At 39.5% G+C, this 24,328-nt stretch overlaps 1 protein-coding gene across 1 annotated transcript in view; it reads right to left on the bottom strand.

Moving 5' to 3' along the window:
• The window catches only part of Tmc1 (transmembrane channel like 1), a 121,927-nt gene that overhangs the window by 45,314 nt on the left and 52,285 nt on the right, over positions 1–24,328 (bottom strand). The window contains exons 7-9 of the mRNA XM_070035435.1: positions 24,216–24,297; positions 16,347–16,453; positions 12,578–12,676 (exon numbers count right to left, since the gene is read on the bottom strand). Coding sequence (XP_069891536.1) covers positions 12,578–12,676; positions 16,347–16,453; positions 24,216–24,297 — 288 coding nt within the window. The remainder of the gene's footprint in view (positions 1–12,577; positions 12,677–16,346; positions 16,454–24,215; positions 24,298–24,328) is intronic.

Raw genomic sequence — 24,328 nt, 5'->3', positions numbered from 1 at the left:
TAGAACCTTACAGAACTTAACTGTTGCCTTTAGCATCTTTACTAACTGCTTAGTTGTGGGACTTACAATCCCATAATGCAAAAAGAAGTGGGGAGACAGGAAGTGTGGAAAGGAAGAGGGAGAAATGAGTCAGATGCCAAATTCCTGGGGAGAGAATGATGCCGGGTAATTGAGAAAATAGCCTTAAACAAAGATCCTATCTAACTCAAATCAGAGGTTAATGGAGATGGAAAGAAAAAAAAAACGATCGCTTCCAAATTTGCGGCAATGTTTTTAATACCGGAAGAACGAGTGGGAAATAAAATCAGCAGAAAATCTCCCAGGACCTCGTGGGTTTAATTAGGGCTGGGATGAGATGAGAGGGTTGTAAGTAAATAGCGCTGAACTTTCCTGCTCTACACAGGCCTGTATTTTTTTTAGTTTCAGAAAAATAAAAGAAGGCCATTATGGGATGGTTAATCTTGTGTGTCATCCAGCGTGGACCCTGAGGAGGGCAGATCAAATAGTTTTGGGGTGCCTCTGGGAGGGAGTTTCTGGATGAGATTAGCTTAATCTTTGAGTCAATGAACTCAGTAAAGCAGATTGTCCAGCCCAGTGCATTGGGCCTTGATCAAGCCATCTGGGGACTGAGGGCAATGCATAATAGAAGGAAGAATTTTCTCTTTTGTATCCTGTCATACTGCTTCAGCCCGGCAGGCTCAGCTCTTCTCCTCCTGCTCTTAGACTGGCTTCCACGCCATCAGTCCCTTGGTTCTCAGGCCATTGGTGTAAGACTTAATTACTCTATTGGCTAGCATGGTGTTCTAGCATTCAGGAAGCAAAGGACTTTGCCTCCATAAATGTGAGTTGATTGCCTAAAATGAATTTCCTCCTGTATGTAATAAATCCATTATTTATAAGTACTGTCAATTATATATAATATACAAAGATTTATATATCATAAATCTAAATAAGCAATTGAAAGTCTGTCTGTATATTAGTTTTTGGCTATCCATTTCTGGAGAACCCTGACATATGCAATCCTGATGAACACTTGCAGGTAAACCATTAGCAAAAAAAATAAATAAAATCTCAATTGTAGAGCAAATGGGCTAATCGTGTGTCAAAAATTTAAAAAAAAAATAGACACGGATTTATCAAGACCAGAAATCTTTAGGACTTCTAAGTGCTGACTTCCATTTCATCTTCCTGTTTCATACTAATCTAGTTCAGGCCTTGCCCTCAACTGTGTTAAATCCAATCTCTTTCTATTCTGTCCAGAATCTTCTCACTTGTTACTCTAGCTTGGGGCAATGATAGCCTGTTTATTTTCCCCCGTGGAATGATGGTTTCCAAGTTCCTCTGTTTTCTTTGCCACTGAGCCTTCCCTCACAGTCCTGACACTCAGCATCAATGAGAGCTTGATAGTAGCAATCAATATATGTTGTGAATGACTGAGCATGTGTTGAGTGCCTTCCTGCCGCTCCCAGGATTCCCTTGGGAGCCTGAGGAAGTTGCCACTGTGAGGAGTAAACACTTCCCCTCTCTGGGTGCTCTGTTCCACGTGCCGGAGATCCATAAAAGTAACTCTGTCAGTAGTTCTGGCCTGCTTCACTCTGACCCTGAGGAGTAGAAACCAAGGGAATAGAAGGGCAGTAAGTGATGGAGTAGAAAGCTCCTTTCCTGCTCCGGATAACACACTGTGTCCTCTATCCCTGCAAAAGGAAGTCTGTGCTGGCAGAAAGGTCTAGATGCAAGGCCTACTTTGTCCATAAAGTGCTGCCACATTCTTCAATGCCTCCTTATACGGTTACAGAGATGACACGTCGAACTCCACCCAACTTACACTTTGTTTGCTGATGTCTTTGTGGTTTGTTTGTTTGTGTCTGTCCTGGGATTAGACCTCAGGGCCTGGGCACTGTCCTTAAGATTTTATGCTTGAGGCTAGCTCTCTACCACTTGAACTCCAGCTTTTTGGTTCTTAATTGGAGATAAGAATCTCACCGTTTCCTATTCAGGCTGGCTTAGAATCTCAATCTTCAGATCTCAGCCTCCAGACTAGCTAGGATTACAGGTGTGAGCCACTAGCACCTGGCGTTACTCTTTGTCTGTTCTCTGGTTAGCTCAAAACCTGGCTGGACAATAGAGGAGGTATCATAAACCGCAATAGTTACTATCCCTATACCTATTTTACACATAAACTGAGCCTCAGAGAGGTTAGGGAACTCCTCCAAGTTCACACAGCCAGTAAATGACAGTTGGAATATGAATTCGACCCAACTTCAATGCCAGGTAGTTAAGAACTTTGCTATATTCCTTCTCCTGGGCTGTTTTTGTCTCCCAAGATTTGTATCATGCTACGGCCATATATCCCCCCAGAAAGAAAGAAAAACAGAAAGAAGAGGAAAGAAAAAAAGAAACAGAGAGAAGGAGAAACCGGAGGCCATGGCTCACACCTGTAATCCTAGCTACTGAGGAGGCTGAGATCTGAGGATCACGGTTCAAGGCCAGCCTGGGCAGGAAAGTCTGTAAGACTCTTATCTCTAATTAACCACCAGAAAACCAGAAGTGGAGCTGTGGCTCAAAGTGGTAGAGTGCTAGACTTGAGCTGAAAAGCTCAGGGACAATGCCCAGGCCCAGAGCCCAGGCCCATGACTGACCAAAAGAGAGAGGGGGGGGAGGGAAGGAAGGAGGAAGGAAGGATCATACCACCACGCATGCGTGGGCTTGGATCTGTGCCCTTGGATTAGTCCTAAAGGTGGCAGAACCTCTTAGAAAGAAAGAACCCTAGACATCTTATTAAAGAGAGAACTTCTTCTCTATATCCGTAAATGTGATAGTCTAGCATTTTTTCCTAATTGATAACTTCAGAATTGGGATCAAAAGCCACCTTGAAGATGACATGAGAGGGAAATGTAGATATATAACTAGCAGCTGGTAAGCTTGTTAGGTGAGCACAATAGCTACCAAGCCTCTGGCTCATCTGGTGTGTGTACCAGTCAACATATGTTCAGTGGTTGGCACTTCATAAATATTACACCACACCACGGTGGGGGCGGAGGGCATCCTGATTCTATACCAAGCTTTTGCTCCGCTTGCCTAGTTGCTCTACATAGGAAGAAATGTGTAAATGGCAGAGGTATTATTAACAAACATCGTTTGAACATACCCTTATCAGACGCATCTTAGGCTTGAAATACGTAACTCTTAGAAGCCAGGAGGATACCCCTCCTTTCCACCCAGTGGGCATGTGGCTCCCCAAACATCTCTGAAAACTCTGCAGTGGACATCTGGGAGTGACTAAAATAGAAATGAGTCGTAGCCCAGCCAGTGTTCTATTCAGTTTCCATGTCAGTGCGTCCTGCTTTCTCTGTGGGAGCACTCCCACACCCCCAAATCTGTGACAGAAGCCAAAGCTGGAGCCAAGGGTCAAATGAGCACAGAAAATTCCAGCCCAATGCTGAGATTCTATGCTAGAACAAATGTGTACTGATTCTGTTGAGAAGCTGCAGTAGGTCTAGGACAGAGTCCCTGACACATTTTCATAAGAAAGGTAATGCTTTGATTATGGGGTCACTATGAATCAACTCCTATTTATGTAACTAGCATATATGAAGAACATACATTAATATTTGCCAAATATTCTACGTAGACAGAATGGGAGGCTGGATTACAGAGGTGCCGAGGAGTTTTGCAGGTAAAATATCTATTCATAAGTATTTGTCACCTGAAAGTACAGTCGAATACCATCTCTTCAGGGTCTCTTAAGATTATAAAGAAATAATCACTGGGTCAGCAAATCCTGTCTCTGGAAGGTGAATGAGTTTCATCACTCAAAAATCTACTGGACCATTAATTTGGGGGAAAACAAGTTATACAGTTTTAACTGGTGGGAAAGGGAAGCAGCATTTACAAAGCATACTTCTTAAAAGTATGTGAGGGAAAAGTGAATCAGGGTACACTTCTACTTATCTCAAAATTGTTAGCAATACCTTCATATGGAAACGAGTTCCAGGTGTGGGTAAAAGAGGGATGATTTCACTGAATAGCTAATAAAGTGGAACTGGGGAGAAAAGCAAGGAATGATCACAAATCAACACTGATGTCACAAGAACAGCAACCAGGGCTGGCCCCAATCGGCTGCAAGCTGACACTCAACCACATCCTCCTCTCCAAACAGACCCAGCAGGCTTTTGCCTACTGCTTCGTTCACATCTGAGTTTTCCTTTCTCTTTACTTAGATCTAGACCCCTAAAACATGTCACATGGAATGAGGAGGTTACAAAGAGGTAGCTGGGCTGGGCCTTACCAGTTCTTCTACTAGCTGTCTCTTTCTATGTCTTTCTTTCTATCTTCATAAAGGGCACACAGCTGCTGGAAGCTTCCTGCCATCTCGTAGCATCACCATCAAGATCTTGTTCCTATTTGTTGTCCCTCCAACAAATTAATGTGTTGGTGAGATTAAGTATCCAGAGCAGACATTTATTAAACATCTACTGAGAGCCAGACATGATGCTAATCATTTATATAGACAATCCCATTTATTTTTATGACAGCCTGATAGGTGAGCATCAGTCCCATCATTTTCCACCACAGGGTGGTTGTCTAAAAAACCTCACAGGTAAGTGTGCTGGCAGGATGTTTAAACCCAAATCTGTCTGAATCCCATAGCTCAGTTCCCTTCCATTTTTGTTCTATAATAATTGTGCAGTTGCATTTTCTTTTCTTTTTAATTTTTTATTGTTGAAACACCGTACAGAGGGGTTTCGATCACATGGGCGAGGTAATGAGTACACTTCTTATCAAGCATTGTTGCCTCTGCCTTTGTTTCCCCTTGCCTTTTCTGTTGTGTCATAGCAGGTACCTAATATCCAAAGTGGAAAATTCCAGACCCTTGATTGGACGCCCATGGTACCTCATGTCACTTGGAAGTTGTACAGAAAGTATATACTCAGCAGATTTAAAGAGCTGCCCCAAGCCTGTTTCCTTCTTTTCTTGGGGTATAGCCCTCCCAACACAACCCAAGTTACCCCCATCCAAAAACCCAGGCATTAGCATCATTGTCTCAATTTCACCCACAATCCATACCCAATTGCTTAATGAATCCCCAAGTTCCTATGCCCCCCCTCATTAAGACATTAAGAAATGTCTGAATTACTACTATTCACAGGCCTCCACAGGCTACAATTTACAAGACTCCCAACCTCATTACATAGTAGCCCAATAAGACTGTGCATCACACAGTGGTCTTCTAAAGAATGGATCAGACTATGCTTCTAACCTGCTTCAAAATCCTCCTATCTCTCTGCTTCCAATGGGAAAAATCTGACTCTTGGAATGATGAAATTATCCTCCCTGACTAGATCCTTCTATGTGTGTGAGGTTGTACAACAATTTAGTCTAATCTATTTCCACGAAGGTAGGCATACTGGAGGTAGCAGTATAGAAAGTTCAAAGACAGCCCAAACTGAGGTAGTGGGGAAAAAAACCCTATTTCAAAAGCAAAGAAAAAGAGTCTAGCATTGTGATTCAAGTGGTATAATACCATGAAACCCCGGGTTCCATAAATAAATTAAATGATACGACCTTGAAGCCTCTACAGACCCTCTCAATCAGACCTAACTAGCTGTTTCTGGAGATATGAATGCTTATTCCTTTTTCTCGGTAATTCTTTCACATCCCCAGAGTTTCACTAAATGAATCACCATTCAACCATCATCTATCTTTCCTTCCCCTCAAACACCAGGGAGATGACTACAGTGATTTCTCCACTTGATAAATGGGGGATTTATGAGGCTGCTACCTCTCAAAAGCAACTTCTTGAAAATAAGCTGTGATCAATGTAAACTGGATTAATTTAGAGTTATATAAAAGCAAGCCCATTTGGCTAAGGGTCCTCTTGTTTGGTCTCTTTTGGTAATGGTTGTGGGATGTTTGATCTGCCTCTCCTTTTCAGACAAATTGCTCTGAGCTCAGATGGGAAAGAGTTATTGTTACTGGGTCCTCTCAACACTCTGATAAACTGAACTCCAGTAAATCTCAACTCTGTCTGCCTCCTCTCATTATGCCTCAATGTGCCTAAAACAAGGATGTTATGTCATAACATCTCTGTGCATAGGGAATATGTTAGCTGTCGTGATACTCCCAGTATCCTGCATTCAATTTGTGCTTGCAGAATGACTGAATGGAGAAAGACATTGCTTCTGGTGATCATTAGCAGTCCTTGGTTAAAGTAAATGCCTTCAGATTGTCTTCTAAGCCACACTTTTCTATTCTCCTGTTCTGTATTCACCCATTTTAATAAACCAGTGTTAAGTCATTCAAGACAGCAACATGACAATAGTAATCTTATACTCAGGTCGAATGAGTCAAAGCATCAAAAAGGGTCTGAGAGACAGTAAAACTAGAAAAACGCCAGTGTTTTCCTATGATCTAATTGGCTAAAACTCACAAACTTAGTCAACATCAGTCCTATAAAAACAAGCTGCTGTGGTGATTTTATATCACAAAGAAAACGTACTCATGAGCTGCAATGTGGTTTAGTTGTCTGACATATACAAGCCCTAGGTTCTAGCCCCACCAATGCACATGAACATGTGCGCACACACATGCATAACACATACACACACACAAAATTGCTACAAAGTAGCAATTAAAAGTATCATATTAGGAAGTTTTCTTGGATGGTTTTGTTAGAATTCTGAGATCATTAACTACCTCCTTGTTTTGTAAAGTCACACAGAGAAGTTTCATACTTGAAACAAAAGCTGTATGGTCACCTAGATGCAGCCTATATTGACTACACTGACTATTATCTACTTAAGTGGGAGTCTGATGGAGAAAGCACACCAGTAAACACTGACTTAGGGAAAACGCACCAGAGAACATTAAGTTCTGAAATGTTCAGTCTCATATGAGGAGCATATATTCTATTTCAGACATTTCAGTGTGTCATCCATGTCAAGCATAATTTACAAGCAATTGAAGGCATAAGGTGCTAACACACGGAATAAATTCTTGACTGAATTACTTCCAAATGTTTGGGAAGGTAGCAATCTATCACAGTAGAGGTATTAGACTCATGTTTTGGTGCCATGTGCTCATAATCTACAATATCATTTAATAGGTTTGAGATGCTCATGTAAGCCAGTGTTCAGAGATCAGAAATCCCCTATCAGGGGTAAGTTAGCAAACAGTCTTAATTTCTCATTGGCACACACTGATACATGCAACGTGGTGGTGTCCATTTCTCAAGAAATCTGAAACAAGCTCCTGTTGAAAAAGGAATCCCCGAGTGTTGAGCAATTAAGCAACTCTTAAAATAAAGCATATTATTCTATGCACAGATTCCAAAAATGTCTCCTCTAAATGTAGCCACTACAGTAAGAGATGAAGGAACTTAAGAAAGCTGAGTTATGTTCCAGAGTACACAGTCTTACTTTGGAAGACCAGGATTTAAAGATTTATCCATTCTGAGTAAATAAGAAACTTAACTTCTGTTCATCTACATTCATGCTATCTCTGACCAAGATCCTTTGAGGACAAGCTTCAAGGAGGGGATATGAAGAAAGAAAGAGATGTGGGAAATGGAGTAAAACAAGCCATAGGTGTAAATTCTCCTTTCCTGTCCCTTCTAAAGTTTCTCTTACTTCCTCCATCTATAATGACCAATTGAAAAGAAAGCAAAGTCAATTCACCATCGCACACTTGGCACATACATGAGCAAAGTGCAAAATGCCTTCAAACTGAACACTACATGCATTTCCCTTTGCTCACATTTCAAACCTATACTCCTGTTATCTCTTTGAACTGTACAGTCTCTTTCTCTTTATAATTCCTGTATCGTCTTTGTGCCTCCAACCATCCTGCCAATCGGCGTCATCTTCTTCCTAACTACCACTGTCAGCTCTTCACTATCTATTAAGGGCTCATGTATTCAGTGGTTGGTCTTTAGACTGGGAGGTGTGACGCACTCAGAAGATGGTTCCTGGTGGGAAGCCCTTGGGTGGTTGGGGGTGTGTTCTTGAAGGGGATTGTGGGACCCAGTTTCTTTGTTGTTCCTCCTTTGCTTCCTGGCTGTGAAGTGAGCAGTTTGCTCCACTACCAACCCCTTGCCTGGCACTGTTACCAGAGGCCCAAAGCAGCAGGTCTACACAGTCTTGGATTGGACTCCACAAACCTCTGAGCCCAAATAACGCCTTCTTTCACAAAGTTAATTATGTCAGATAGTTCCTTACAGGGAAGAAATCTGACTAACACACTGACTTGATTCATTCTGCTAATTCTACTCATTCAAATGACATCATTTCTGCCAATTTGATTCACAGCCTCCGTATTAGATCATCTCCCTGCCACTGACAGTTTTAATAAAATAGATTTCTCTCCTGAACAGGAAGAGACACCACAAGGCTCTCAAGGAGAGTGCTTTTCCGAGGGTCACTTGGAAGAGTCCTAAAGCTGGCTGGCTGGCTTGGATATATCAAATGGTACCTGTCTAGGGTTAAACAGAATTTGAATAACATCTGATCTCATTCATAAGTGAAGGAGAGCTGAGTTTGCCTGGAGCTCAAAAGGAGGATCCAAGATTTCCACCGGAAACAACAGGTTTCTAGCACCTCACAAGCTTCACACCTATACACCCACTTTTCTGACTCTCTCCTCTTTCAATAGGCTCTTCTACTACAAGAGGCCACGGTCATACTTGTTCCTTTCATTTATTTTTTACTGTACTATCAATGCAGAGTTATTTTCTCTACCCATCTTCAACTTCACATCGATAGAATGTTCTTGAAGGAAATCAAACACCGGTTATCCTTGCATCTGACACAGGCCTTTTTTTCCTGATGTTCCCAGGGTCTTTGGAAGTCATCACTGTGAGTTTTTAGGGAACTTAATGTTTTGACAATGGTTTCTCCCATCATGCCATAATAAATGCAATACTGCACTTATATTACTGTCTGCTATTTTCTATAAAGTGATTGTTTGGAAGATCAAGTAAGAAATCAGGTAGGAGGAAACACTCAGCCTGCCGCTCTGTTTCAGAAGTTGGCTTAGAAATTGCAAATCTATTCTACAGGAGAAAACAGGATCCACCTGCTTCACTTTTCCCTTTGGCCATAAATAATGAATTAAACAGGGTCAGTTGGTGACCCAGGACAGTCTGTGAGGAGTTATTGGAAATTCTAAAAGGATTTTTTCATAGGATAGAAGACCTAAAAAGATTAAGAGCTTTTCCACTGAAAGACCCTAACCTTCCTTCTGAAACTCAGTTTCTCTGTCTATCTGGGACATATCTATCTAGGTTGGAAGATCTGTAAGGGCATTTCTCATCTCACAGTTACCTCATTGTGAGCGTTCCCAGTACAAATTATAGTTATTCCAGGGATTTGCAGAAGCTGTAAATAGAGGTGGTTTCTTCAACGCTTCAGAATCAGATCGAGTATGAGAATCCCATACCCATCATTTGCCACCTATGCAAACTGAGAGAAATGTCAAATCCCACCAAACTTATAGTTTCCCCATCTACAAATTCTGCATGTAGATTAGAATATGCATGAAATTATAATATAAACAGAACAGAGATCTAGATGTTAAGCTACTACTTTTTTATCATTAATTCCATTCTCTAGTCTCAAAAAAGTATGCTATCCCTGATTTCTTTTCTTCTAAGATGGACTGAATTCCTTCTTCATCTGACAAAAATGGAAAACAGAACATCGCTAACATCAATCAAGCTCTTTCCTGGACATATTTAGCATAAAATCTTTGCATAAAAAAACAGAGACAAATTTCTTCAAACCACAAAACACATATGTTACATAAAACTCCTTAAAGTGTCCATAGGAGACTGTAAGAATAATGACATTCAGTGTGCAATAGCTTAACCTCATCACTCCATTTCCCTGAGTTATTCAATGACTCCTCATTACAGCAAGAATGCTTTCATTATTTAGTTCATAAATATCACATAAACAGGCATTCGTTACCTGGTCCCATCTATAAACCTGGCATTGTCTGCTATAATCAGCCCAGCGTCCCAATTCTCTTTCCAAATAGTTGGTTGCCTTCAGGCAAGTTGTAGGTTCTTGTTGTTTTTAAGGAATACTTACTGTGTGTCATAGGTTCTATGCTACAGGCCCTTTCATAGAGTACCTTAATGATCTTTGTGTTAGATATTATTAATTTCACCTTACATATGAGAACACACACAAGCTTAATTTCAGTTAAAAAATACTCAACCATGAAAGAGTTGTGAGGGGACACGTCCTGCCTGTGACTCACAGTTCACTCCTAAGTAACACAGGAAAATGAACCTGTTCTTAGGTGTGTAATCTCATCATGAATACAAAGAACAGAAATAGTTACCAGAGGCTAAAATGTGCAGGCAAAACGGAGATGATAAACCAATTATACAAAGCCTCAGTAAGATAGGAAGAATAAGTTTGAAGGGTTTTATATTTTCCATATTGATTCAATGATGTGATGAATACAGTTAATTTTAATAACGTGCTTTGATGAGGTCCCCACTGTCTGGGGCATGCTGGGGAATGACGTGCTGAGCCTGAGCCTACCCTTCTGATTTTTTATGTTGTTTTTGAGATAGGATCTTACTGGCTTTGCCAGCACTTGCTAACCTTGAATTCTTTATCTTCCTGCTTCCACTTCCCAAATAGATGGGACTACAGGCATGTGCCACCACATTTGGCCATTTCTGTATCTTTTAAGGAGTAAGTCTCAAATGTTCACATCACAGTTGTCGAGTAATGAGTACATTAACTAGATTGATTTACTTACTCCATATTATATTAAAAATCATAACTTTATACCCCATAAGTATATACAACTATAATTTGTCAGTATCTCATTTGAAAGGAACAGGAGGTTAAAATGGCAACAAGATACACTATGATTCCAACAAGATAGGCTATAGTTAAACAGACTAACAGCCAGGCACTGGAGGCTCATGCCTATAATCTTGTCTACTCAGGAGTCTCTGATCTGGAGATCACAGTTCAAAGCCAGCCTGGACAAAAGAGTACACTAGATTCCATCTCCAGAATAACCAGGAAAAAGCCGGGCTGGAGTCGTGGCTCAAGTAGTAGAATGAAAGCCTAGCAAGCATGATCTCCAACTAAAAAAAAACCAAAAACCTAAAAACAACTAAAAATACCAACTGTTGAAGATATAAAGAAGCTGCTTTTCTCAGACACTGCTGTGTTTGTATTAAATTCTGTACAAGCATTCATTGGTATATCCACTCTTGAAAAATTGTAATTTCTTGCAAAGTTAAGCATATATTTTTAATATTACTGATTTTTTATTGTCAAGGTGATATGCAGAGGGGCTACGGCTGCATAAGTGAGGTAACACATACATTTCTTGTCAAACTTGTTACCCAGCCCTTAAGCATATGTTTATACAGTGATTCCCTTCCTGTTCTTCATTCAAAACAGAAACACACAAAGACGTGTATGTGTTGTTCAAAAATCAACAAAAAGAGATCTCTTCTTTTATTTTGTGGCTGGAGCTGTTTTCATATATTATATATGGTCTATTTGCACGTATATGTTTGGGAGGATTGGGTGGGTGAGCATAGAACTCAAGGGAAAAAGGATGAAAAAGTGCAGCAGTGGAAATGGTGATGAACGTAAACTGTATAATTTGTGGGTGGAAATGGGAGGGAGGGACTGGGGGAGAGGGAGAAGAGGGAAGATAGCCGATGAAAGGAAATGTACTCATGTGATTGTGATCACATTTGTAATAACAATAAATTAAAATTTTAAAATAACCCAAAAGAAGGATAATGCAAATATCCAGCCATTGATGATGGATAAATAAAATACATAGAGCCAATACAATGCAACACTACTTTGGAATGAAAAAAAAACTATGGATGCATATGAATGTACAAATGAAATTCAAGAACGTAGCACTAAGTAAAAGACATAAGAAACTAAAGGCTAACCATCATATAATTCCATTAATTTTAGTATGATATGAGACAGTACTCAATTTGGTATAAGAGTCACCTTAATATTATTTAAAGTTAGAATTTGATATTTGTTGGTACATAATGCTTACCTTTATTTAGTAGTTACTATTAAGTATAACTGGAGAGGGACATATTTAGAAAATGGAGATTTTAATATGTAGTGGATAAACTAATTCTCCAAGGATCCAATGAGGTTTCCAAAAAGAAACGTTTGCAAATTCTTCCTTTATTCTATTTCAAAGGCAGGGATTCAATATTTGCTTCAAATCTTTGAACTCTGAGCTCACCTTTATTCAGTAGTCTCCATTTCCCTTTTATCATACTCTCATACTTCATTTTCAGCTAATTCTATTATCATCTTGTAAAACCTTACCCATATATATATAGATAGATAGATATAGATATAGATATATAGATATATATGCATATTTGTATGCGCGTGTATCTATATGTGTCTTCTTTTCCTTTTTAAACAGAAAACATGGATATTACGCATAAGATATTTCCTGACAGAAAAAAAAAGGCTGAAACCATGAGGTCTCCAAATAAAATAACGTCAGGGAGAACCCATTCCCTTACCAACACAGTTGAGTGGAGACAACTTACATTGAAGTCATACAGCACGCCAAAATTGGCTGCAGAAGCTTCTTCGGCTCTTGGGACGGTTTTCCTGGGTAAGCTGCCATATGGTAAACCCCAGAGGTACTATGTGAAACAAAAGGAGCAGTTAACAAGTAGAAACAAAATCTGAGCCACACATGGGATCGCAAATGGTTTTATTTAAAAACACTTCTGCGACTTTTTCATGGGGACTCTGTGGATCTTCACGTGGGGTCCCATTTTCTGAGAACCAACTAAATTCGGCATTAAGAACAAAGGGGATGCGAACATCCCTGCTCCTGCAAGACATAAAATCAGCCTTGGAAGTGAAGGCTGTCAATAAGGAGGGGACAGTTGTTTCCTGGTTACAGTGTCAGTGTCATCTCAAATTCAAGATCGCTGTCCTGAATTTGTTCTGCCACAATAGTAGAGGAGCATATACGTGGAGAATCATACTAAAAAGCGGTTGACCATCAAAAAGAGTCACAGAAAGGTGTCTGGGTGAATACTGGCCAAAGCAGCCCAACCTCATGGCTTTGCCTAGTGAAAACTCGTTGTTTGACATGGAGCCTTCCTTCCTTGGGGCTGGGGCAGAGGATGGGTACAGTTGGCAACCTTGCTGCGCAGTTTGATTGGGCAAAGGCTGGGAACCAACGCCCGATCCTTTCCCTTTACATAACCCGTGCGATCGTGCACTGTTGCTGCTTTGGTCCCTCTGGCTTCCTGGTCTTCATAGACAGGAAGTGCTCTCTTACGTTTAATTGCTTCACCACCAAACACAGAGAACACACGAGGCTGAGGTGTTCATGGTATTAAGAGCCCTGTGGTTTAAGGACAAAGAAGTTTGGGCCAAAAGAGCAATGCCGTGGTGTAAAATTGAATGAGTTTGCTGGGTAAAATGATCAGCATGTCCCCTGGAGATGCCTATGGGTGGTCTCCGGCCCTTCTGCAAAGTCAGAAGGGAGCTCATTCTCTTGGGCTCTTATGCAGGTGTCATCATTACCCAGGAAATGCCTTGCCCCTTCACATCTAACACAAACCTATGAAAGAATACTCAGAGTCAATAAGCTCCTAGTTCTCAGACTACAACCAACCCAACATATATTCATCCCATCCATCCCATTCGGGGCATTGCACAATCTCATTCAGTTCAAAAGAATTAGCAACAGCCTCACATTTCTCCAAAAAGCGGGCAGCAAGATGTGGGAGGCGAGTAATTGTAGCTGACAAGATCGCATCTCTACTCCTTGGGAAGCTGAGGAGTGGTTTAGTGGGTAATGAATGAATGGTGGACTTGCAGATTTTCTTAGAGAGATGAAGAAAAGCAACAAGCTGGGGGCATTTGAAATAGATGAAGTATGCACATTCTTCAGAGTATTCAATTGAGAAATAAACTACACAGGACTTCTCACTTACAGCCACTGTCTTCTATGAGCCGGACAACCTTAGAAGCACCAAAATTATCTCAGGAATTATAAACCTAGTTAAGTAGAATCCATACTTTGAGGGGAAAATAGGATCATGGATTTTAATTTCACTAAGTCCAGCACTAGTGGCTCATGCCTGTAATCCTAGCTATTCAGGAGGCTAAAATCTGATGATCAGAGTTTGAAACCAGCTAAGGTAGGAAAGTCCATGAGACTCTTAGCTCCAATTAACCACCAAAAAGCCAGAAATAGAGGTATGGTTCAAGTGGTAGAGGACCAGCTTTTAGCAAAAAGCTAAGGGACAGAGTCTAGGTCCTGAATTCAAGCTCCAGTATGGGCACAAAATAAATAAGTAAATAAGTAATTTGCTCTGAGACTCACTAAGTCATATAACGGTTGTATGACTTGTTTACCACGTGGTTTAAATGCTAAATGGGGGATTGGAAACTTCTACACTGTCCCTCTTACATTTGTTGTAAGGCTCTACATGTAAAAGAAGGGAAATTGCATTCCATTACTCAAAGCTATTATCTTTTTGTAACTGTTAAGGCATTACTACGGTGCTACGGAAGAGGTTTAGTACAGAAACTGTCACTGATTTTAGGCTTTCAAGGTAGAAAGTCATTCACATATCAAAGTTTGTCCTTGCTAACGTATTGCACAAATTCAATGAAAACACTGCTACTTGAAAATGTCGTTTGTAAATTAAATACAATCTGACCCAACTCAGCTATGGTAAGTACCTAAGGAGATCAGAGTCATTTAACTTCTTGTGGACCCAGGTCACACTCAACCTGGCATTGTGATCTCAGTTTACCTCATCCACATCAGCTCAAGGCTCTGCCTTCTTCCGTCTGGACTCATGGCCTGCTTTACTTTCTGAATTGGGTGAAGACCCTACTTCAACCCATTAAAATATGGGTAGACATGTAAGGCAGAGAGGTATTGTATCTGCTTGTTTTGCGCGTCTTCCCTTTAGAAAAGCTAGGTGCCTTAAATTTTATTATGGAGTTTTACTTTGAAAGCAAACTTAACAAATTAACCACAACTTACAAGGTGCCAAAGCCTTTCTCAAGCACGGTGGCATTGATCTGTGCTTTGAGTGTCTCCTAGGAGAAACTAACTTTTCCACCAAAAAAAAAAAAAAAAGTGCATTTAAATGTAAGTATACTTAAAAAGGAAAATATTTAGGTTTTGTGTAAAGATGACTTAAACTCAAATTTTGTGACTAAATATCAGCTTGAATTTATGTTCAAGATACAAATTTATATTAAAGGTATAAATACAAGCCAGGTGCCAATGGCTCACACCTATAATCCTAGCTACTCACGAGGCTGAGATCTGAGGATCACAGTTCAAAGCCAGCCCAAGCAGGAAAAGTCCATGACTCTTACGTTCAATTGCATAACAAATAAGCCAAAAAGTGGCACTGTGGCTTGCGTAGTAGAGTGATAGCCTTGAGCAAAAATGTTCAGGGGTTCTTTGTTGCTTTGTATGTCCCTTCCCGATGGTATAACCTCTGCTTTCACTGTATTTTGATGTCGGTATAATTTGTGGAGGGGGAGGGAAAAAAACAAATTGCTTAACTAGGGATACAGGTGGACCCATTGCAACAATGAGATGTACAAGTCGTTATGTTGAAAACAAACTTTACAACTTTGGTGGGGGTGGGGGGGAAGAGGATTGGGTGGTTGGGTAGGAGGAGGATGGGAAGGGATGGGAAGGGAAAACAAAGGAGGAGGCTACAATGCTTGATAAGAAATGTACTCATTATCTTGCCCGTGTAATTGTAACCCCTCTGTACAGTATTTTCACAATAAAAATAAGTTTAAAAAAATTTTTTAAAATGTTCAGGGGCAGTGCCCACGTCCTGAATTCAAACCCTAGGACCAGGACAAAAAGTATAAGTTCAGCCTCCAAATTCATATTAAATTTATATGTTAATGACTTCTTGTCATAGTAACAGGCTCACTGTCTGGGAAAATAGTAAATTACATTTTACATGCAGGACTGATTTAGATTTGCAAAGAGCATTTGTTTTGGTGAGTCTTCTGCAATATTTCAAATAAAATAAATTATAAGGAAAACAGATACAAAATAAATATAAGTGCCCCACATTTTACATACACTTTCACAAGAGTCAGGCACCCTCTGGGAAGGCTTAGAACCTTTGGCCTGAGGGAACCCCTTTGCAGGTTAAATTCACTAGAAATCCTATTCCTGCAAGAAGAGAACATAGCCAGCTACCTAATCACTCTTTTTTATACAGAGATGAAAAGCATTGCTAGGAGAGCGATGACATAAGAAACTTTTCTCTGTGCACCTTATAAACTGAAGTCATATCTCACCTCAGGAAGCATGATCAGGGTAAATGTCAGGATAAAGAGAACCATATTTACGCCATACATCCATCTCAGGAAGAGGAAGTATGAAGCCACCGATGAACCAAACTGACCTGTTACAAACAAAACAAGAAGGTTTGTATAGACAGACAGACAGATAGATAGACCATACACACACACACACACACACACACACACACACACACACACAATGGAATTCTACACTTCTATCAGAAAGAATAACACCGCCCCATTTATTAGGAAATGGAAAGACTTGTAAAAAAAAACAAACAAACCATATTAAGTGAAGTAAGCCAGATCCAAAGAAACATAGGTCCCACAGTTTCCCTTATTTGCAATAATTAGTATATGTCTAGGATAACCTTATCAGATGAGTAGAATAGCTCAATAGCTACATACATAGGACCACATAAGATGTTGCTAAGTGAAATGAACTCCAAGACATGGACACAAGAGGTTTTTCTTTGTTGTTGTTGTTTTTAATGTACTATGTGATTTTTTTTGTTTCTTTTGTGTGTTCTTCCCCCTGTGGTATATTCCCTGTTATCTCTGTATTTGATTTTGGTACCCTGGTATGGTATATAGGTTTATTTGAATTAGGTAAGAGGAGGGGAACAACAGAATGGTGAGACAAAGGACAAGGGGGAACCAATGCAACAGTGGTATACACAAGATGATATGTTGGAAGTGATCTGTGCAACTGGAGGGGGGGTGGAGAGTTAGGAGGAGTGGGAAAGTAGGGAAAAAATGAGGGAAGGGGTAACAAGTTTGACAAGAAATATACTTATTACCTTACTTATGGAACTGTCACCCCTCTGTACATCACCTTGACAATTAAAAAAAATATTCTGCCAACTCACACCCATCCCAAACAGAGAAGAGTAAAGATCTGCCCAGACATACTGGCTGAAACAAAAGTAGAAAGCTGAGGTTCTCAGGTTGAGATGGCCTAAATATTTACGAAAGCTGGCTTTGCTGACAATCACTAAAGATTCAGCGTCCAGTTACGAGTGCTCCCAATCTTTCCAATTATTATTTCAGTTCCTCAAGAAAACCCAATGACCAGCCTCCATGATGCTCCCTGCATGAGCCTCCCGTTCATCCAGCGTCCTCTTCATGACTTACGCATTTCTCTACACTGCCAGCCTTTGAAGTCAACCAAATGGGAAACATTTCCACTTCATGGGGCAGAAGAAAGTCCAACTTCTACTTACCAACACGAAGCTGACCACACAAGACAGAAATACCTCTATTTCTGTAATACCTCTATTTCTGAACATAGATTTTGTTTTGTTTTGTTTTTTAGCTAAGTATCATTTCACTGATTCTTATAATACAGTGCAAGTTTTTCTTTTTTAGGAACTTAAAAAAAAGATGACTCTGTAAATGGACATTTTAGAAGAAATCAATTAAAGAACTTGTATTCATTTCACATCACAAAGCAGGTGGCATGCTATATGATTTCTAAAAGCATGTCGTTTTGATATAATATCCTCCCAGGTGCTGAAGCCACATGCCCTGGTCTGTGTGCTACAATTTTAAAGCAGCTCTGAATGTCCCAGGACATCTGATCGCCCACCTGGCTCCCAGTGATTTCATATCATTTCACGGATGTTATCTATGTTCTCTGGTAACAACTATCAGAGGCCTGCACCTCCAGGCTCACCCATCATGTTTTATTGAAGGCAGTGGGCTTCCAGCCTGAGAGTCAGCAGCACAGTCCCACATTAACTGGAGGAAAGAACCACTGTCTGTCTCTTAGCAGGCCTGGGCAATTTATTTTTCTTGAAGCCTGTGGGAGAGCTTCTGATGTAGAGTGTAAATACAAACAAATATAAACTTGCCTTGCTCCCCTCTCTCCATCATTTTTTCCCTTCCTTCCCTCTTGTCCTTTCTCTTTCATTTCTTTTGTCCCTTCCTCCTTCTCTTTGTTCCTTCCTTCACGTGCTTTTGCTTTACTAGCTCTCTCCATCCTCATCTACAAGCCCTGGGAAAATGACACGCTGACTATGCAAAAGACAGAAGTGAAAGAAGATGTTTCAAAAAGTGTATTCTCCTCCTCCAACACACATGTGTCTTATGGATAAACATAAATACTTTAGATTCTAAAGCTTCCAAATTCCACTTTGGGGACTTCAAAGTAAATTCCAAACTATTATGTTGAAAGTACATTCTTTATCATGTCCAAGTATATTATTTTTTTGTCTTTTACCATCCTGTGTGTTTATTTGTAGATTTATAGGTACTTTCTGTTTCTTTGGTTCTGGCTTAGTTTTCTTATTTTTTTCCCCAAATCTTTCCTTTTCCTTATGAATGAATAGTACAATATTATTCTTTCTGATGGAAGCATAGAATTCCATCACATTTTCTTGATTCATTCATCCTCTGAGGGGCATTTGGGCTAGTTTTATATCTTGGCTATGGTAAATGATGCTGCAATGAACATTGTTGTGCTGGTAGCATTAGTGTAGCCTTGTTTGTGGTCTATTGGTTAAATGTCCACAACTGGAGCTGGGTCATAGGGAAACTCTATGTTTAGTTTTGAGGAACCTCCATACTGCTTTCCAGAGTGGTTGAACAAGCTTACATTCCCAGCAATGGTGTGTTCAAGTTCTCTCTTGACAACAGCTCCACCAGCATCTGTTATTGTAAGATTTCTCTATAATGGCCCTTCTAACTGGGGTGAGATGAAATTTCTTTTTTGGCCAGAGATGTTAAACATTTCTTCATGTGTTTACTGGCCTTTCTTACTTCTTTCGAGAAGTTTCTCTTAAGTCTTTAGCCCATTTATTATTATTATTAATTGAGTTGTTGCTTCTCTGCGGCGTTTGTTTTTGAACTCAAAGTATATTTTAGGTATGAGGCCCTTGTCTGTTGTTTGGCTGGTGAAGATCTTCTCCCATTCTGTAGGCTTTCTATTGATATTGCTAGCTATGTCCTCTGTCATGCAGAAAGTCTCCAGTTTTCACAATGAGACCAAAGAAGGATATTCTTAGGAGAAGATCACAAAAGTTCAATAGCTATGGGCATATGATCATATAAAATGATGCTTACAAAAATGAACTCCAAGAAATGGAAACAAGAGGTTTTATATTACTTTGCTTCTTGATTTTTTTTCTTTGTCACTACTTTTGATTTTTGTACCTTGTGTCTTGTTTTGTACTTTGGATGAACAACTGCAGTAATGATACGCACTAGGAACCACATTGAAAAGGAATTATGTAACTTGTGAGGGAGGATGGAAAAACTGGGAGAAAACGAGGGAAGAGGTGACACTGTTCAGAAAGAAATAAACTCACTACCTGACATGCAACTGGACAGTGTCTTAACAATCACAATAAAATTGAAAAAAGGAAGTACATTTGTTACAGAAGCCTAAATGCAAAGAAAACGAATTTCAATGAAGTAGATTTCATCAAAACTGTACTATTTTGTAGAAAAGACCCAGAAACATCTCAGACAGACTGATGAAGCCAGAGGACAACTTTCCATCCACATTGGAACTGTAGTAGCAGAGGGGATAAGAAAAGAGGAAACAATATTAAAACCAGATTAAACAAACCAATTGTTTGACATCAAAGCTGTAGAGGACCTTGCCCTGTCTCAACATAAAAGTGAAAGAAAGAAGTATTTCTTCTGAGTCCCACTTATTCTAGCAATTTCTGTCCTACCGGAAGTTGCAAAAAACTAGTGTTCACCGACAAGAGAATCTTCTATACAGTTTAGCTGAGAGGCCTAAGAGATGAGACAGATAATTTGGCTTACTTAGTGTCTCAAATAACACTGACTGACTTCCATGAGGGGAAAAAGAGTGGTAGTAACAATAATAATTAACAGCCAGTATCTCTGGCTGGTCAGTCTGTGTACTAGGAAATGTACCAGCCCCAACTTGGCTGCCACCGGAACCCAGTGTGCTTACGTGTTGCCAATCCCGCTCTGTAATCCAGCAATCAGATTTTGAGCATAGCAGTTGGCAGAACCATAGGTTAGTAACTTCTTCGTAATGAATCTGCTCCAGACATCTATTTTATCTCTGTGAATTAATTTATTTAAACATCATCAAATCCCTATCAAGTGGGAGCTATTTTGCTCCCATGTTATAGAGACTTGGGACTATGAGTACCATAGTTGGTTTTTTTAAAAAAAAATGAAACCAGGGTTCTAGAGCAAGCTGACATCAGCTACAGGTGTTGGAATCCAAATCTGATTCTCTGAACCACCATCTTGCAGCCTCTCCAAATAAAATTATAGATGATTTCTTAAACAATAGGAAGTACCAAATAAATATGGGGGAAAATGTGCGCATGTCTGAAAGTATATCAGCAGGTAATCCATCAGTCAGCCAAAGCCATTCAAAATCACAATTTAAACAGGACCCATAAATCCTTTTTTCTCTGTCATCTAACGCATAAGTGATGCTGTGGTAAATTATTAATGTGTTAAGTCTTTGACATGTGTTAAAATGAGAATTAAGTGTCGGCATATTCTTGTCACGAATTTTCCTGTGTTTCTTTCAAATTAAGATTAAAGTTTACCTCTCCCTCCAGTTATTTATTACTCAGACAATGTAATTTGTAGTTTGTCATGATATATAATTTCCTCTTGAATAGATGTGCAATAGGACCAGCAGATAGGTATGTGTGTTTCTATTGAAAAACAGGCCAATTAAATGACCTGCTATACGAGTACGACATAAATACCATTATGGTTAGCTAAGATATGAGGTACAATTTTTAACCAGCGAGTCTACAGTTAGAAAGTTAAATGTGGCAACTTTGATTTGTATTTTCTGGAGGCCATGGAATAGGAGAGAAACATGAGGCTTAAATTCTGGGCTCTGGATTGTCTATCTGAAGCTACCTGAAGCCTGGAAAATAAATCAGTCACACCATATTTTGGGAGTTGTGTTCTACCTCTAGTTTGAAGGACATCCAACTATTCACTGAAAGTAAATAGTAATGTCAGTATTTCAGTTTTCATGGGATTTCTTGGACCAAATAGACTTCAAAATGTGGTTAAAAGGAGTCCCAATGAGATGTGTCTTGTATCTGGCTTAGAAGGCTGGTGTACATATCTCCTGGCATTTTGAGGGGATAGACAGGTTCACAGCAGCTTTGGTGGCAGGAATCATTGAACGTTATTTTTAATGAAAGAAAAGTCACAACTTGGGTGAATATCTGATCCACTCTAGAAAAGGGATTCGTGTCTTACTGCAAATGACATGGTAATGGCATGAGTTTCAGACTCGGGCTTGAGCTCTTCTCTCATCATTCCCACTATTAGTCAGGTCTTGGGTAAATTCAGGGAAGACTAGTCATTGGAGACTCCACTAAAAATACTCACTACGTATTAACTTACCAGTTGGGCAGAAAGTAGAGGCAAGTGAATTAGATGGGTGTGAGTGAGGTACTGCTGCCTCTCTTTGGAACATACCACTTACCACAATACCTAATAATTCTCTCTGTTCAGAGTTTATATTTTATGATCTGTCTTCCCCATCCAACATTTACCAATTAATACATTTGGATACATAATTAATGAAGTCGGAGCTTTGCGTCTCTAACAAAAGCAACAGTGCTTAGAAACACACCTAAGACATGAAAATCTTTCAGTGAGCATTCATTCAGGTAATTAACCAATAATGCCAAGATCATTCTGAAGATGAGATATTGTATCTAGAATGACTATGGCATTTAGATTGAATATAACTTTTCTGAGCCTTTATATGATTTCAATGGCCATTTCTTTTAAAGTATTAATACTTGTTTTATAATTAGATGCATTTTATACATAAGGCTCATATTTATCCAACTTTATTCTGAAAATAATTTAAGAAGATGATTAATGCTATAGGCTGTCAGTGTGAATCTGTTTCCCCTCAAAATTTTTCAATAATTTTCCCTTCAAAATAGAAAATAGAACAATTTTACCTGCCTAACTATATATAGATGGGCCTAAAAATAACTGTATCATACCTACTCAATCTCCTAGATCGATATGAAGCCCTAACTGTAGAATGAGAAGACAAGAGGTTAAAAAAGATTACCCAGAGTATAGAGCAATGGGAAATAAAAAGGCCTCAATGCTTTAAAAACTCATTCTACGTCCCATTGCTTTTCATTTTCCATTCAGTTCAGCTTCAAAGACCATCAAAATTTGGACTTTCCTAGATCTGGTAGAGTGCTTTCTACATCATGATCACTCTCATCCAATGAATCTGTTCCTCAAGAGATTTCATTCTTACTACCTGGTGTGATAGTACAGAAGCACATTATCCTCTTATTATTATCACTGATAGTTTAGTACATTTGAATCATATGGAGTATGAAATATATTTTTAAATAACTCATGCAAAAAATATAAACTCTTCAGCTACACATACTCCTAACTAGTTAAGTGGCTGAGATCTGAGCATCATGGTTCAGATTCAATCCAGGCAAGAAATAACACTAGTGGTTATTTCTAATTAACCACCCAAAAGCCAAAAGTGGGTCTGTGGTTCAAGTAATAGAGCACTATTCTTTATCAAAAAGCTCAGAGATCATGGCCCAGACCCTGAATTCAAGCCCCAAGACTCTCTCTCTCTCTCTCTCTCTCTCTGTCTCTCTCTCTCTTTCTCTTTCTCTCTCTCTCTCTCTTTCTCTCTCTCTCTCTCTCTCTCTCTCTCTCTTTCTCTCTCTCTCTCTCTCTCTCTCTCTCTCTCTCTCTCTCTCACACACACACACACACACACTAAACATTCAAGAAAATAGGAACTAATTCCCCATGTGAGATAGTTTATCAAGGAGACATGTAATTACTCATCCTGTTAATGACCTGGTACAAATACATAGCATGCTTTAAATGCTTAGAAATCTTCAGTAGAGCCAAAAGCTATATAGGCTTGAACCCAGACAGACTCTTTCTGTCCACTTTTAGCTATTCCAGGACAGTTATTTAGCCATGAGTAAATGTACATGCTGAACATCTAATAAAATCTTTAGAATATCTGACTCATGGCGGTACTTCATAAATGATGGTTGTGGTGGTTGTAGTGATGGTTGATAAACATAAAATATGGGTCAATTATCCACAAATGAAGGGAAAAAACTATTCACAGTGAATAAGTTAGGAGAACCCACTCTACAGAAAACAAAATAGCACACATTTGCATCATTTTCTAGCTGGGCTGCTTAAATGTTAGAGGAAGAGCTCAGGTAACTGAAGGAATTTTTGAGTAGCTCTCCAAATTTCTCAGGATGCACCTCATAACTGATCAAGATTCAACCCCATCATTTCACAAGTTTATAAACAAAAACCCAGGAATAGTTGGCTCCAAAACAAACCAAGAACAAAGCCTGAAATTCTTTCCACACTGATTTGACCAGGATCATAAGGTTCTACAGGGTCTTCTGTTCCTCAATCCTTCTCCAGGTAACATAATTCAGCTATACTACTGAACCTGATGGCTTCACGGTGCCTTCTGTTTTTCTTTTGTGACTAAATTTGTCTTTCTTTCCTAGAATGGAACCATTTGGAGAATGTGCAAATCTCTACCATGTTAGCCTGAAGCAAAAGGACAAAGTAACCATGGATGGAAAGACTTTCAAACTGTGTGATAAAATAAACCTTCACTACTTTTAAGTTGATTGTTTTTGACACTTTGTTACAGGAGCTAAAACATAGAACTTGTCAATGACACAAAAAGAACAAATAATGGGTTTTGGGGGGGGAGGTGTTTTTGGGTTAGATGTTTTTATTTGTTTGTTTGTTCCTTTACCCAAAATGCCAGAAACTCAGAACAGTAACTGATAAGCTCCTGAGTCCTCTATCCAGAATAAACTCCCTGTCTACTGGGTTAGGATGAGCACTTACTTTCAACTGCCTTGATTTTGTTTTCCCATGGGACACAAGCAGCTTTGAAGTTCTCAAAATCACGGAGGAATTTTGCCCATTTCTATAAAAGAAGTAAAAACAGCAGAGCTCAA

Source organism: Dipodomys merriami, unplaced genomic scaffold (genome assembly GCF_024711535.1).
Source record: "Dipodomys merriami isolate MVZ:Mamm:240054 unplaced genomic scaffold, mDipMer1.0.p SCAF_26, whole genome shotgun sequence".
Taxonomy (NCBI): Eukaryota; Metazoa; Chordata; class Mammalia; order Rodentia; family Heteromyidae; genus Dipodomys; species Dipodomys merriami.
Note: the sequence above shows the minus strand (reverse complement) of the source record. Positions and strands in the feature narration are given on the sequence as shown.